General features: G+C 36.8%; 2 protein-coding genes across 2 annotated transcripts; one reads left to right on the top strand and one right to left on the bottom strand.

Moving 5' to 3' along the window:
* Positions 1-120: 120 nt before the first annotated feature.
* LOC144196571 (uncharacterized) lies at positions 121-2471 on the bottom strand. The gene is made up of 2 exons (XM_077716886.1): positions 1981-2471; positions 121-1728 (listed from the first exon to the last, which is right to left on the bottom strand). The coding sequence occupies exons 1-2, from the start codon at positions 2192-2194 to the stop codon at positions 149-151; spliced, it is 1794 nt and encodes a 597-aa protein (XP_077573012.1). The 5' UTR covers positions 2195-2471; the 3' UTR covers positions 121-148.
* Positions 2472-2855: 384 nt separating this feature from the next.
* On the top strand, positions 2856-5993 carry LOC144196761 (uncharacterized). The gene is made up of 3 exons (XM_077717188.1): positions 2856-3356; positions 3868-4010; positions 5169-5993. The coding sequence occupies exons 1-3, from the start codon at positions 3158-3160 to the stop codon at positions 5856-5858; spliced, it is 1032 nt and encodes a 343-aa protein (XP_077573314.1). The 5' UTR covers positions 2856-3157; the 3' UTR covers positions 5859-5993.
* Positions 5994-15704: the final 9711 nt, after the last annotated feature.

The raw sequence follows: 15704 nt of genomic DNA, 5'->3' as shown, positions 1-15704 counted from the left end.
TGGAGGTTCTGTATTTTCCCCTTGAAGTGAACACACCACTTGATACTTAAAGGTGTAATATCATTAAACAACCTTGAGGGGCAGTGTTAACCCACTACAGCAACTTTGACAGAAACCAAGTATGACACACCAAATTTTTAATATAATTTCATTTCTTGTACACCACGTTTGAGCAAAAAATCTTTTTTTTCCTACAGTCAAAAAGCAACATGCGTGTTTTCCCACCCTTAACCACAGGAGCCCATTTATCATTGGCATGCATTTTGCTGTGTGCTATGAGGTGAGCGGTGGTCAAGAAACGTTTCATACATAACAAGCAGGTAATAAAGTTAACGTCAGAAGCAGGTCGTGATGGCGTCAACTTCTCACATTGACCGGGAACCGCCGGGAGCTGATTGAGGAAGATTAACTCTTTGCTGCCATGTTGTCCATTCCACGCATTGGCCAATTTGGGCACTTCTATTTTGTCGAATACGAACGATGGCGCAACACATTTTGCCGTCGACCCAACCCGCTGTTGTCCAGTAGCTACCGTTGTTATGGGCAGAGTTAACTTGTCCACACTCCGAATGGATAAAATCTTGCCAAAAGCAGGCTGTGGCGCCCTCTTTTTTGATCGCTTCAACTTCTTACGTTGACCGGGAACCGCCGGGAGCCGATTGAAGACGATTAACTTGTTGCCGCCATGTTGTCCATTCCACGCATTGGGCAATTTAGGCGCTTCTATTTGGTCCAATATGAACGATGGCGCAATACATTTTTTCGTCGATCCATCCCAATATAGTCCAGTAGGTACCATAGTTATGGGCAGAGTTAACTTGTCCACACTCTGAATGGATAAAAGCTCGCCAGAAACAGGTTGTGGAACCGCCGGGAGCTGATGGAGAGAGAATACCTTGTCGCCGCCATTTTGTTCATTCCACGCATTGGCCAATTCGGGTAATTCTATTTTGTCCAATATGAACGATGGCGTAACACATTTTGCCGTCGATCCAACCCGCTGTTGTCCAGTAGCTACCGTTGTTATGGGCGGAGTTAACTTGTCCGCACTCTGAATGGATAAAAGCTCACCGAAAGCAGGTTGTGGCACACTCTCTTCTGTCTTACATTGACTGGTCAATTTAGGCACTTCTATTTTGTCCAATTCCGACGGAGGCCCAACGCAATGTGCCATCGATCCATCCCGCTGTTCTCCAGTATCTTCCTTTGTTATGGGCGGGGTTAACTTCTCCACACTCTGATTGGATAAAACCTCCTCCTTTGGACTAATTAACACGTCCTCCTTTTCGTATTTAATCTTCGGGAGCTCTACATACTCATCTGAATAGGACATTGGCGTAATATAGCCCAATGTGGATCCATCCCACTGTTCTAGGTTGTCTTCCATTGTTATGGGCGGAGTTAACTTGTCTGTACTTTGACTGCCATGAAGTTGTTCCTTTTTCAAATTGATGGAGACGTATTCCTTTTGGTCTTTAATTGTCGTGGGCTCTTCAAACTCTGAATCGGACAGTGGCGCAATGTAGCCAACACATGAGCTATCCCAGGGTATATGGGTGTCGGCCATTGTTATGAGCGAAGCTAACTCCCAGGGTTCTTCGTCGGTTTTTGTTTTGACGTTACAGCTACAATTGGCGTTCTCTTCGTCTTCAATGAGGCTTGACTGTAGTTTTCTACGTTTTCTGGCGCGAACCTTCATGAAACGACCCTGTGCCCACATCTTTTCATCTGTAACACATAATAAAGCAGTAAAGATGAGAATATATTTTAGAGGAAAGGCCTTGAAATGGCAAATTGGACACGGAGTAAAAATGTAATAATAAACAATGAAAATAGTAGGTCATTATAATAGTTGATCAGTTTCTTCTTTCCGTTTAAAGTTATATGCATCCACACGATTAACAATGGAAATTAATAAGCCTCCAATTAGCTAGAAAGAATTAACTTTGTGGTTAACCGAGTATAGTTAAATGAGCTCACCTTCCTCCTCCTCATCCTCCTGCTCTTGCTGTTCGATAGCCCGAGATTTCAAAACGGCGTCGAGTAATTGGCCTTGTTGCTCATTCTTCTCCTTTGTTCGATTGAGTTCCTCCTCGTACTCCATAATGGTTCTTTCAAAAAGTTCAAAAATTTCCTCCACAGCCAAGTTGAGACGCTGCTTCATTAATTCTCTCAACATTGTGATTTTACACATCTTGGCAAAATGGTGGTTGCCAATTGGAATGCGACTCTCCTCGTTAGCTTGAGGCTAGCAAACTGTGTTAACGCGCAACTTAATTCTCTTACAAGAGAGTTATTTTGTATCTCGAAGTGTTTTAGTCCCACGTTGGCCACGTGGTGAAAGTATAACGAGGACGGAATAAGAAAAACACGAACGTCCACAATGGCGTTTAACAGGAAGAGCGTTGCAAATAGCGCTCAATTTCTTCTTCTGTTGTTATTTATCGAAGGGGTAGGCGTTACTGCCGCCTATCGCTTGGGGCGGGTACTTGCATAGAAAGACGATTTTAAAATCATTATATCCGGTCATGCTTCACGATTTATCTTATACTTTTACAAATACAACTGCGTACAAAATAATTCACACAATAACACAAAATCTACATTATTTGTCAGTTTGTTTGTTGATGTCATTTGTGCACTTCGTGGTGAAAGCTCTAAATCTCATTATACTATTTCCTTACGTGTTTTTTTCCGTACTAGTATTTGTAGTTTTTTAGGGTGAATAATTGAATACGTAGTTGTATTAGTAAAAGTAAAAGATCAATCATGAGTCACGACCAATTGATTTTGAGTTTTCGTCTTTTTAGCCATGTACTTCCTCCTAGCCGCTAGGGGTAGTCGTTACTGCCGTCTATCACTGGGGACTAGCGACAACGATAAATAACAAAAGAAGAAGAACGTGAACGTTATGTTTACAACGCTATCCCAGAATAAGCGTAGTTGTTAACTTTAGTATTTTTCTTACTCCGTCATTGTTTATCTTTCACCACGCTGCCAACGTGGAAGCAAAACTCATATCGTCACGCATAGAGATAACTCTCGTGTAAGAGAATTGTGAGACGAGCACGTTAGCATCGTTTGTTAGCCTCAACGCTAACGGGGTGGGCCGAGTTCCAATTGGCAACACGTCGAAGGCAACCGTTATTCTGCCAAAATGTGTAAAGTCACAATGTTGAGAGAATTAATGAAGCAGCGCCTTAACTTGGCTGTGGAGGAAATTTATGAACTTTTTGAAAGAACCATTATGGAGTACGAGGAGGAACTAAATCGAACAAAGGCGGAGAAAGAGCGACAAGGCCAAATTCTTGATGCTGTTTTAAAGTCTCGAGCTGTCGAAGAGCAGGATGACGAAGGTTGGCTCACTTAACTATTTTATTCATTTTAAGTGAATTAATTTGTTAATTTTAATTGCTCATTGTGTCGTTGTACACCCCTTTTAAACGGAAAGTTCATGGCTAAAGATTAAACTCATCACTTTATGACGTGAAATTTGCTATTTGCTTCATTAAAATTAAATAATTACTATTTTGATAGTTTATTATTATATTTAATTAGTCAATTAGTGTCAAAATTCTTATTTTGAGCCTTGTAACTCTTGCCTGCTCATATAATTTTAATAAAACGTCCTTGTTTGGACCAATTTAACTGAATTATTGATTAACTAATCAATAAATTGATTTTCTGTATTGTTGAAATTTAACTACCTACTTTATATTATTTATTTGAAGTCTAAATTCTCATTTTGAGTCTTGTAACCCTTTCCTGCTTATATTATGATTTTAAAAGAAATTCAAATCCTTGTTTGGACCAATTTGACTGAATTATTGGTTAACTAATAAAAAAAAATGATTTTCTGTGTTGCAGAGATGAAGCAAGTGTTGGTGGAGCATGAAGAAGAAGAAGAGTCGGCAGTAGAGGGAGTAGAGCACCCCCAAATTAAAGAAGAGGATGACTACTTATGGAGCAACGAAATAAAGGACCAACATGAATGGCTGTCGGGAGCACGGGTGGGTTATTTCAATCGATAATTACATTTTATTATCGATTATTGTCAGCTACTTGCGGGTATACTCAATGTACTTAAGGTGGAGGAGTGGGTGTTTACACTCCTGTACAGTAGGTGGCAGTATGCATCCAAGTGTTGCCTTTAATCTACATTTAATCAAAATTCGGGGAGTTTATTATTATTTTTGAGTGCTACATTCTTGGTTTTAAAGAAACTTGATTTTTGGACCCCGAAATTTAGGATTTTCACATTTTTTTTATGAAAGTTATAATTAATACCTGAAAAAAATCGTAGGGAATTTAGGTTAAATTTCGCCATTAGTCAATATACTTTGTATATATTGTTATACTATAACTGGGCATATATATATATTTTTTAAATAGAACCATCTTTTTCTTGTCCTGATTCTGATTAAAAATAAATAAATAAATAAATAAAATTAGTTAAAATCCTGTGGAAATGAGGTCCCTTTTAAAAAAAAATGTTATAATTAATAGCTGAAAAAAATCGTAGTGAATTTAGGTTAGATTTCCATTAGTCAAAATACTTTGTATATATATATATATATATATATATATATATATATATATATATATATATATATATATATATATATATATATATATATATATATATATATATATTTAAATAGAACCATCTTTTTGTTGTCCTGATTCTGATTAAAAATAAATAAATAAATAAATAAAATTAGTTAAAATCCTGTGGAAATGAGGTCCCTTTTAAAAAAAATAGTTATAAATAATAGCTGAAAAAAATCATAGTGAATTTAGGTTAGATTTCCATTAGTCAAAATACTTTGTATATATATATATATATTTTTTAAATAGACCCATCTTTTTGTTGTCCTGATTCTGATTAAAAATAAATAAATAAATAAATAAAATTAGTTAAAATCCTGTGGAAATGAGGTCCCTTTTAAAAAAAATAGTTATAAATAATAGCTGAAAAAAATCATAGTGAATTTAGGTTAGATTTCCATTAGTCAAAATACTTTGTATATATATATATATTTTTTAAATAGACCCATCTTTTTGTTGTCCTGATTTTGATTAAACATAAATTAATAAATAAATAAAATTAGTTAAAATCCCGTAGAAATGATGTCCCTTTTAAATATAACACCCGGCTCCGCCCACAGGACCAAGACGCCAACTACCCCTTCACAATACCCGAGGAAACCCCGGCAGAGCATCCCTCCGACCCGGACACCAGCTTCGCCCCCATCTCGGACGAGGAGGACGACGACGGCTGCGGCGACGACGATGGCGACTACGACTCGGACCAAGACAAAGCCTTCCCTTGCAAAATCTGCCCTAAAAGATTATCATCCAGACGTAACATGAAGCGGCACATGCTGCTCCACCAAAAACCGAAGATTTTCACCTGTACCATCTGCTCGGAGAGTTTCCCCACCCGGGCGTGTCTGCGCTCGCACCGGCGGCTGCATAGCGACAAGCCCAGGTTCGACTGCGCCGAGTGCGGCATCGGTTTCACCAAACTGCCTCGCCTGAAACGCCATATGTCCAAACACACGGGAGAGAAACCCTTTGCTTGCCCCCTGTGCGACAAGAAATTCAGCTGGAATTATGTCCTGAAAAGGCATATACAGGCACACACCAGTAGGGAGCACTATTCCTGTCCAGTCTGTGCCAAGTGTTTCACCACTAAGTGGTATATCGCTGTACATATGAGGACTCACACTGGAGAGAAACCGTATCAGTGCTCAGCCTGCCTTAAACGCTTTCATTTTAAGAACAGTTTCAGGAAACACACTTGCGCCGAAAATGAAGATCAAAACCAAAATAGTAAGACAAAAACGTCGGACTGAAAGGAGAGGTGGTGTTTGTTTGTGTTATGTTGTTTAAAGGGAATTCATGTTGACGTTTAAATGCTTGTTTTTATTTTTGTTTGTGTTATTCGTTTTGTTATTGTTGTGCTTTGATAAAAGTTTGGCACCGTTTTTTTGGAAATTTTGAACGATATTTTTGGCTCAAGATTGACAGGATATTAATGACACAGAATTTAACTCACTGGCTGCCATTGATGGTGCTAGGCGTCCAATCAGTTTTGATTGGGAGACGACAAGTGAACGCACTCACTTTTGTGGGCCATGTAAATTAATGTGTTGGCCCGGTTTTGGCCCAGGGACTTGAGTTGGACACCTTTCTTAAATATACATACAGTTCATACAAAAATTAAAAAAAAATGTATTAAATAGAGTAGCATTTTGAATGAATATATTGTAATAGCAGTTTTCAAACGCTAGAGGGCAATTTCTCCACACCAATTCAAATGGGTGTCAATACTTATTCAAACAAATCTATTAAAACTAAATTAAATCACATTTTGTTTGCACTAACTATGAAAAATTTAAAAATCTGTCTACCAAAACGTTAATTCGTCCCTCCCAGTCAAAATGAATTGGACCTCCATTCACCAAAACTGCCATTTCTAGTCTAAAAAAACAAACAAATAAACAAAAATAATTTAATTCTGTAAAGCATGAATCAGCTACAAAATGCACGTCCGGCAAAACAACCCTGCAGGCCAGATCGAACACTCCAGTGGGCCACTTTTGGCCCACGGGCCGCACTTTTAAGACCAACGATGTATAAAATATAGCAGAAAAACCCCATTGATGACATCCTTGATAAATACAGTAAATAAAAACTAGAGTGAGCACTACATGAACAGAAGTTGAATCCAGGAAGTGGCAGCAAATGTTCCCCCGAGGCTCTCGTCTGTCCTCACTTAATTCGGCGCGACCGGTTCCTGTTGATCGGGGCCCAGATTGCCTCGGTATTAACGGGCTAATTGCCCGCTCGCCAATTGCAGGAAACCCGCACCTCGGGCTAGACAAAAATTAGATTGCACACCCTCCCACCTCCGCCATTTTCATTTGCTTTCTTTGCCCGGGGACACCTTGTTGGTGAGACCAATTAATGATTGGAATCTCTATCACGTGGCATCCATCATTTTCGAGATGTGTAATCAACACGCTAGGTCGGGATTGGCCGAGGATGGAGTCAAAACAAGACCCCCCCACCCCATAACAAAGGAAACTGAAGAGCCATACCTTTAATTATGGAGACTTATTAGCGATCATGTGATTGGTTACACCCTTAAAATTGTCTTAAAATGGTTGATTTTTACAATTTCTCTCATATAAGCCGCCCTCTGATTGACACATTTCCCCTCCATATTCATATAATTAAAAAGATGTAAAAAATACAACAAAAAAAACAAAATAAAAATAAACAATTTTTAAAAATTATAATATATATAATTTTATATATATATATATATATATATATATATATATATATATATATATATATATATATATATATATATATATATATATATATATATATATATATATATATATATATATATATATATATATATATATATATATATATATATATATATATATATATATATATATATATATATATATATATATATATATATATATATATATATATATATATATATATATATATATATATATATATATATATATATATATATATATATATATATATATATATATATATATATATATATATATATATATATATATATATATATATATATATATATATATATATATATATATATATATATATATATATATATATATATATATATATATATATATATATATATATATATATATATATATATATATATATATATCTACATATATATATATACATATATAAAAAATACAAAAAAATACTAAATAAAAAGAAACAATAAAAAAATATATATATATTTTTAATTGTTTCTTTTCATTTAGTATTTTTTTGTATTTTTTACAAAATATTTATAGATATATATAGATATATATATAAAATTATATATATTATAATTATATATTTTTTAATTGTTTATTTTTATGTAGTATTTTTTGTATTTTTTACAAAATATTTATATATTTATAGATACATATACAATTAAATATATTATAATTATATATTTTTAAATTGTTTATATTTCTTTTGTATTTTTTTGTATGTTTTTACATTCCCTTAACTTACTTGGACCCAAGCTTTTTTAGTACCCACAATCCTTAGCAAAACCCAATAAAAATTCCATGTCAAATACATTAAAAAATAAAACCAAAACAAAAAAACAAGCTCCTTAAAATTCATCACCTGCTGAAAGTGAGTAAAAAAAACAACTACGACATAAAAATTGTTTATAATACAATATTGGAACAGATTAGTTTGGCTTCCATCCATTTACTTTAGTTTAACTCGTATCTCATCTACTGTGTCTTGTAACACGTTTCCGGCACCCTTGGAAATTCATCGACGGGTCTGACTATTAATGGCCGCCGTTCCATTTGGCTTTTAGTAGAGCCTCTTCATCCGGGACGCAAACTTGGAAGGCTCCGAAGTGAAAGCTCGTAAAAGTAATGAAAGTCATTACCTTTAAGATTAAACTTCCTGCCGGTGAGGATCTTTAATCTCAGGCTAAAATTGCCCGCTGAGGAAAATGTAACTGGCTACAGACGTTTTACGACTGTGTCGTCGTCGTCGTCTCTCTCTTTCTGGCTTAAAGGTTATTGCTAAAGTGATTTGTACCCTGGGAGGGGCGGGGCTTGGGGTTGGGGGTCTTTAGTAGCCCCCCCTTATAGTCTCAGTGTCGCAATTTTGTAATATACTAAATAAATTGTGAAATCTTGTCAGAGTATTTGAGGCTTGCACAGTTAAATGTTGCACAATAAAAAAAATCATGTTTGGTTTGACTCTGCATAGTAGAAACCAAAGGTCATTTTTTTCTAGTAGGAATGTCATTAGATTTTTGAGTCTAATGATCCCATATACCGGAAAATGTATTAAATTGTAAAAAAATATGAAATGTTTTAGTTGACTTAATCAAAATTGAGATTTTGAAACATTATATTTTTTTATAAGAAGGATTTTTATCGCTTTTTAAGGTCTTTAAGGTCTTTAAGGTCTTTTAAGGTTTTTATGTCTAAACAGTATATTTGACAAACAGTGAATCAACTTGCTATATATTGAGCTATTTTAATTTAAATGTATTTTCTTTACTTAAAAAATGTCAATAAAATATAGAAGTATAACCAACATATTTTAAAAAAGTTTTTTTTTAGCCCCTCCCCTTTTTAAAAAAAAATCTAACCTATCGGATTCCCTCAAATGTCCCGCAACGGGGGGTGGGGGTGGGGGGGGGGCGATCTGAACTGAGTGGCCCTGTAATATTTATGCTATTTTTGCTGGCTGATTGTATGATTTTTGACAGCATGTTACCCCTCCGTCACCCCCAGACGCAAACTGGTGTACGGGGAATTCTTGTTTTGACATCTTGACGCAACAGCTCAGCTTTATTAACGCAGTTTAGAGTCTTCAGTTTTTTCACAAGTTAGCATGCTAGAAAAAAATGCTGTTTTAAAAAATATATATATATATATTTAGCGCTAGCTTCTTGGCAACTGCTAATTTGCATGATATTGAAACAAAAACGAGTGTAAATTGTGTTTTTTTTATACAAAAAGGATTATACAACATGTCAAAAAGTAAACATTACATTTAGCATTCACAATTTACATACAATAAGTAAAACATATCTGTTAGCATAGCAATTAGCCTTTCGTAGCTAGCTCTAGCTTCTTGGCAACTGCTAATTTGCATGATATTGAAACAAAAACAAGTCTAAAAGATAATACACATGACTTTAGAAGTCGAATTCTGCTTTTTTAATGAATTCTCATACAAAACAGTTTAGCAAAATAGCATAATTTTGTAGTAAAATAGGAACCGTGTTAAAAAAAATGTCTTTCTTTACAAAGGCCACCTATATGGATGCTTTTTGGGCCAAATTAGACTTATTTTTCTTTCCTTAAACAACCCGACTCGGCTTATTAATCGCAAACTAGGCTCTCAAAAAAGAATATTCAGCCCTGATTATTCCCCGCAAAGTATATTTGATTTAATCAAATTTCTTTTTACAAACATGGAACAATGATGTGATTCATCTCGGCTGCTTTTTTGGAAAGAATCCATCACACGGTCGCCATTTCGCAGAGCTCAATTAAACTATTTTTTTTTACAGTGACGAAAGGATTATGCGTGAAAGAGAACAAAAGTAGTAGTAGTAGTCAAATGGAAAAATGTATCCTGTTTTTATCCGTTTTTGTTTTGCCAAAAAAAGGCCAAAAGCTACAAAGAAACGCTAATCGGCTGTTTGGGATTTTTTTAAAGAAAATTTGGGCCTAAAGACATGTTATTAATGCTACGCCAATCGGCTGTTTGGGATTTTTTTAAAGAAAATTTGGGCCTAAAGACATGTTATTAATGCTTTCGTCACAAAGGAGATTCGGCTAATTTGATTGGTTGTGGTCATCCAAAATGTTATGTTAGGTTGTTTTGGGTGAATAGTCGTTGGTATAGTTGGTAAAGTTGGGAAAATTATTTTTTTTTTTAGATTTAATGATGCTAAGAGTACACAATTATGTTTTTCAATTATAATGTGCAAATAATGAAAAACTGCAAAAAAATATGCCATAAAAATACACCAAAAAAACTAAAAAAATGGCAAAACAGCAAAAAAAACTATATAGAAAAATTTATAGATGGAAACTAACACAAATAACCCAAAAAATATTCACACAAACCCAAAAGAAAAAACTAAAACCAGCAAAAAAAATTAAAAAAATATCCAAAAAATACACCAAAATATGGCCACCCTCTCACTATGTTTTTATCCTTCTACAAAATCCTTTATATTTTTTACTTTCTGTGTCTTTTTAACTATTTTTGCGGTTTTCGTCCGCCTTTCTGACGCCATTATATGAGCAGGATAAAAGTAAAAAGCATCAGATACTTATTTATTTATTGCCACCGCGCAAACTTTGACAAAAGATAAAGCGGGCCGAGTTCTTTTGTTGCATGGCATTCTCAAATTTTTATTTCGCGCGACTGGTCGGCAAAGAGAATAATAAAGGCTGGCGCTGGTATTGAGAAAAACCTTTAGGGGAAACTCAATATTACAGTTCGTCAGCAAAGAATGATCATTTGCGAGTATGCTAGCTGTTAGCTATGTGAGTATGCTAGCTAGCCGTTAGCTGATCAAGATGAGCAGCGGGTATTCTAGCTGTTAGCTATGTGAGTCTGCTAGCTAACTGTTAGCCGGCCAGGATAAGTTGCGAGTATGCTAGGTGTTAGCTATGTGAGTATGCTAGCTGTTAGCTATGTGAGTCTGCTAGCTAACCGTTAGCGGCCGGGGTGAGTTGCGAGTATGCTAGGTGTTAGCTATTTGAGCATGCTAGGTGTTAGCTATGTGAGTATGCTATCTGTTAGCTATGTGATTATGCTAGCTGTTAGCTGTATGAGTATGCTAGATTTTAGCTATGTGAGTATGCTGAGTGTTAGCTATGTGAGTATGTTAGCTAGCTGTTAGCAGGCCGGGATCAGGTGCAAGTATACCAGCTGTTAGCTATGTGAGTATGCTAGCTGAGCTATGTGAGTATGCTAGCTGAGCTATGTGAGTATGCTAGCTAGCCGTTAGTCGGCCGGGACGAGTTGCAAGTATGCTAGCTGTTACCTATGTAAGTATGCTAGCTAGCCGTTAGCTGGCCAAGATGAGTTACAAGTATGCTAGCTGTTAGCTCTGTGGGTATGCTAGCCAGCTGTTAGCTCTGTGGGTATGCTAGCTAGCTGTTAGTTCTGTGGATATGCTAGCTAGCTGTTAGCCAGCTGGGATGAGTTGCAAGTTTGCTAGCTGTTAGCTATATGAGGATGCTAGCTCATCATAACGACCCTAATTGCCTTACATACATATATATAAAAATATTTTCCCCCACTTCTTCAAATTTGTGAATCTTGCTAGTTACATAAAGCAAAAAAAAGATAAAGTTGAAAAACAACATTTTTATTTAATTGGTTAGCCGCATCTTGCATGACAAACAAACTGACAAACAACCCAAAATGGCTGCCTCACAACAACACAGTTGACAAAATGAACCCAAGACATTTGAACTAAAATAAAAATGAAATAAAAGACATTAACAACGAGCATTTTTGCATATTTGCGTCCGTCTGGCGGCGATGGCGGCAACGGCGGCGGTGGAGATTGTCGCAGAGAGGCTGTCTTGGCTTTACTGCGGCGGATTAACCGCCGGGATGAAATCACATTTGAACGTGTTAATCACACCAGTCGTCGAGCCCGAGGGTGTCATTATTTTAGCGGCAAATTATTCATGAGTTGAAGCTTTAAAGTGGCTTTGGCACTTTGCCACTTCTTGGCGAGGGGTTTCAACGCCACTCCGGGTGGGGGACCTGGGGTCGCTGGGCCAAAAAAAAAAAAACACATAAAAGTGTGTCGGGAATCACATTTTGCACCGACATGTTCTCCCTGGGCCTGCGTGGGTTTTCTCCAGAAACGCTGGTTTCCTCACACAAGCCAAAAAACATGCATGGGATAAGCTCCAGCACCCCTGCAACCCTAATGAGAGTAAAGCGGCTCAGAAAATGAGACTTCCAATACATTTCCAGTTGATTTGAGTTCATTTATATGTGAGTTCATGTTTTTTAAAGGTGTTTATAGGTCAGTTTCTGGTCATTTTGGGCCACTTCTCTTAGATTTGGGCATTCTGGATCACTTCCTGTATGTTTCCAGTTGATTTTGGTTCATATACAGGTGATAAAATGTTTTTAAGGCATTGATGGGTAACTTCCTGTTTATATGATGTCACTTTCCTTACATTTGGGCATTCTGGATTACTTCCTGTACGTTTCCAGTTGATTTTAGTTCATTTACAGGTGGGATCCTGTTTTTAAGGCATTGATGGGTAACTTCCTGTTCATATGATGTCACTTCCCTTACATTTGGGTATTCTGTATCACTTCCTATACATTCTCTATCACTTCCTATACATTTTTGCCCATAAAAAATCCATGCAGGCTCTACCCATACACTACAATTGGATTTCAAACATGTGCACAAAATACATCCCATAGTAATAAAATCATCCAAAAACATCATAATTTCTCCTCAAAGAGCATCAAAATCAATCCAACATTTTGACCATTACACAATTAAAATAACTGCATCTACATTCACCAAACAAACAAAAAAAACAAAAAAAAACGTTAATTCTATTGAAATACACCTGTGAACATTTTCACCATCTGCACACAATTAACGGTAATTAACTTCTTCCATTCCAGATTGTTCGAAACTCTACGCCTGGTTTTTGCGCTATCGGGTTTCCCTCCCAAGTCTCCAGAGGTGCCGGGGCGAGAGAGAGAGAGCGGGAGAGAGAGAGCCAAGACGCCGTCGGCCTCGCTTCTCTCGCCGGGGTCCTCCAACTACACCACCCGCCCACCTAACTCCTCCCCACCAAAAAAAGCCCAGCTGTCCCCGGCCCGTCTCGAAGAAGAAAGCCGGAGCTCATTTGAATGAGCCAACGAAGGGGGCGGCCGCTTCCACTCTACCCGGAGAGAGCCTAACTCCACTGGAAGGGATTCTCGGGGAGCAGCGTGTCGATACCCGGACCGTAGAGCTCACCAAACGGATACAATTCGCTTCCAAAACACCCCCTCCGGACACTAAAGTCGGGGCACTCCCTCCGTCGTTTGTTCGGCCATGTGTCGCCGCGTGACATAGACTCTTTTTTTCGGGTTTAGAACGTGGACAGGTGCTGGTGGAGGACCACCAGGGAACACGCGGTCTTCACTCATGTCAAGCCGGCTTTCGAGCTCCATACTCGGCGTAGACAGGTGCGACGGGGCGGAGTAGTTTGGAGCCGAACTCCCTTGACGACCGTTCGGATCTTTTCCCTCTCACAAAGCGGAGCGCATCCCCAGTCAACTCCCAACATTTTCTTCCACTCTTGACTCATTTAAGGTAAGTGAAACGAACTATTCGGTGGTGTTTGTTCACGTTTTTTCCTTACTGCATATCCTTGGGTTTATTTCTTACTGCGTAGCATGCAACCACGCACTAAAAACCAGTCTAGGATTTTCTCTCTAGACTTCCAATGGTAATTAAGCGACGAATAAATGAGTTGATTTATTCCTGCGATTGTCACGTTGGAGTAAATTAACATTATAAGCGCCCGTTTTTTTTTAATTGAGACGCATGGGACTTAACCTGCAGTGCTTGCCCTTTCCCCCTATGTATTATGCAATATGCTCATTAAGAAATGCTTAAAATGAAGAAGTTGCACAACATGGTGCTGGAGTTGGACTTGAATGATGTTCTGGTGGGTCTTGGGGGGGGGGGGGGGGGTGATGGATGCCCACCGGTGTTCTTCTTTCCCATCCTGCACTGCTACATACTTGCTGGACAAAATATTAGGGACACCTGCACTGTCCATTTTATAGGCGAGCATCTAAATGGGGATGTACTTTTTGATTCAAAATACGATTTTTTTGGTGTGAATGATCCAATATGCATTTCTTGAACATTAAAAGTAGTAGAAGCAGTATATGACAAATCATATGATCTATTAAAGTGAGCCCAGCTGGTGCTAGCGATGTCCCGAGGCAATACTTTGTATTGGTATCGGTTTTCTAATATGGATTTTTTTGGATTATCAGATTTGGTCAACAACAGATGTATATATTTTTTGCTTTTATTACTTCTTAGCAGTAAAATTAATGCAACAAGTAAATAACCAATCTGAATGTGCTGGTACTAGTGATTGTTTACCTCCCTGGTTCTTTTTGCTGTGCAATTTTAAACGTTTTTGGCAATTTCCATGTTTTTAAACCTGTAAAAATCTTTTTTTTTTGGTTATTAAAAGTGTGATGTACTCTGAATGAAACTTTTTTTGCGTTAACGCAAAAAACATTCTTTAAAAAGTACATATTTTCATTTTGCAATCATTTATGACCACTGGTGTCAAAGTGGCGGGCCGGGGGCCAGATCTGGTCCACCGCATCATTTCGTGTGGCCCGAGAAAGTAAATCATGAGTGGCGACTTCTGTTTTAGGATCAAATTAAAATGAAGAGTATAGATGTATATAAAATTTCCTGATTTCCTCCTTTTAAATCAATAATTGTAATTTTTCAATCTATTTATTCTGTTTTTAGTTAAAAAAATCACTTTGTAAAATCTAAAAATACATAAAAAATCTAAAATAAACATTGTTTTAGATCTATAAAAAACTGATTAGTCAAGGATTTTATTCCAGTACTTTTAATCCATTTATATTAAAAAATATTTATATATATATATATATATATATATATATATATCTAAAATGACTTGTTTAAGATGGTTAAAATCTGACTTTTCAACGGTTTGACCACTAGAGGGTGCTCTTTACAGTACAGTATACCGTCATACCTCTACTTACGAATGCCTCTACCTACAAAATGTTCAACTTACGAATGCCTCTACCTACAAAATTGTCATTTTAAGAAAAAAATTCTGGAACCAATTAATTTCATAAGTAGATATACGACCCTACTTATTAGAAAGCGTCTGTAAACTTGCTCTAAAATTGGCTCACTATAGTTTGTTTTCTTTGTGTGTGTGTGTGGTGGTTTCCCCATTTCAAATTCAAATGGCTTTTCATCCCTGGCCTTTTGTCCATGGATGAAGTTTGTGGACTGGAAAAAAAGGGGGGGGGGCAATTGACAAGAGACGCGAGAAGTAAAGCGAGCCAAGGGAATGAACCCGCCTAAAAAC

The sequence above is a fragment of the Stigmatopora nigra genome, chromosome 5, assembly GCF_051989575.1.
Source record: "Stigmatopora nigra isolate UIUO_SnigA chromosome 5, RoL_Snig_1.1, whole genome shotgun sequence".
NCBI classification, from domain to species: Eukaryota; Metazoa; Chordata; class Actinopteri; order Syngnathiformes; family Syngnathidae; genus Stigmatopora; species Stigmatopora nigra.
This window is presented reverse-complemented; position numbering and strand designations above follow the sequence as displayed.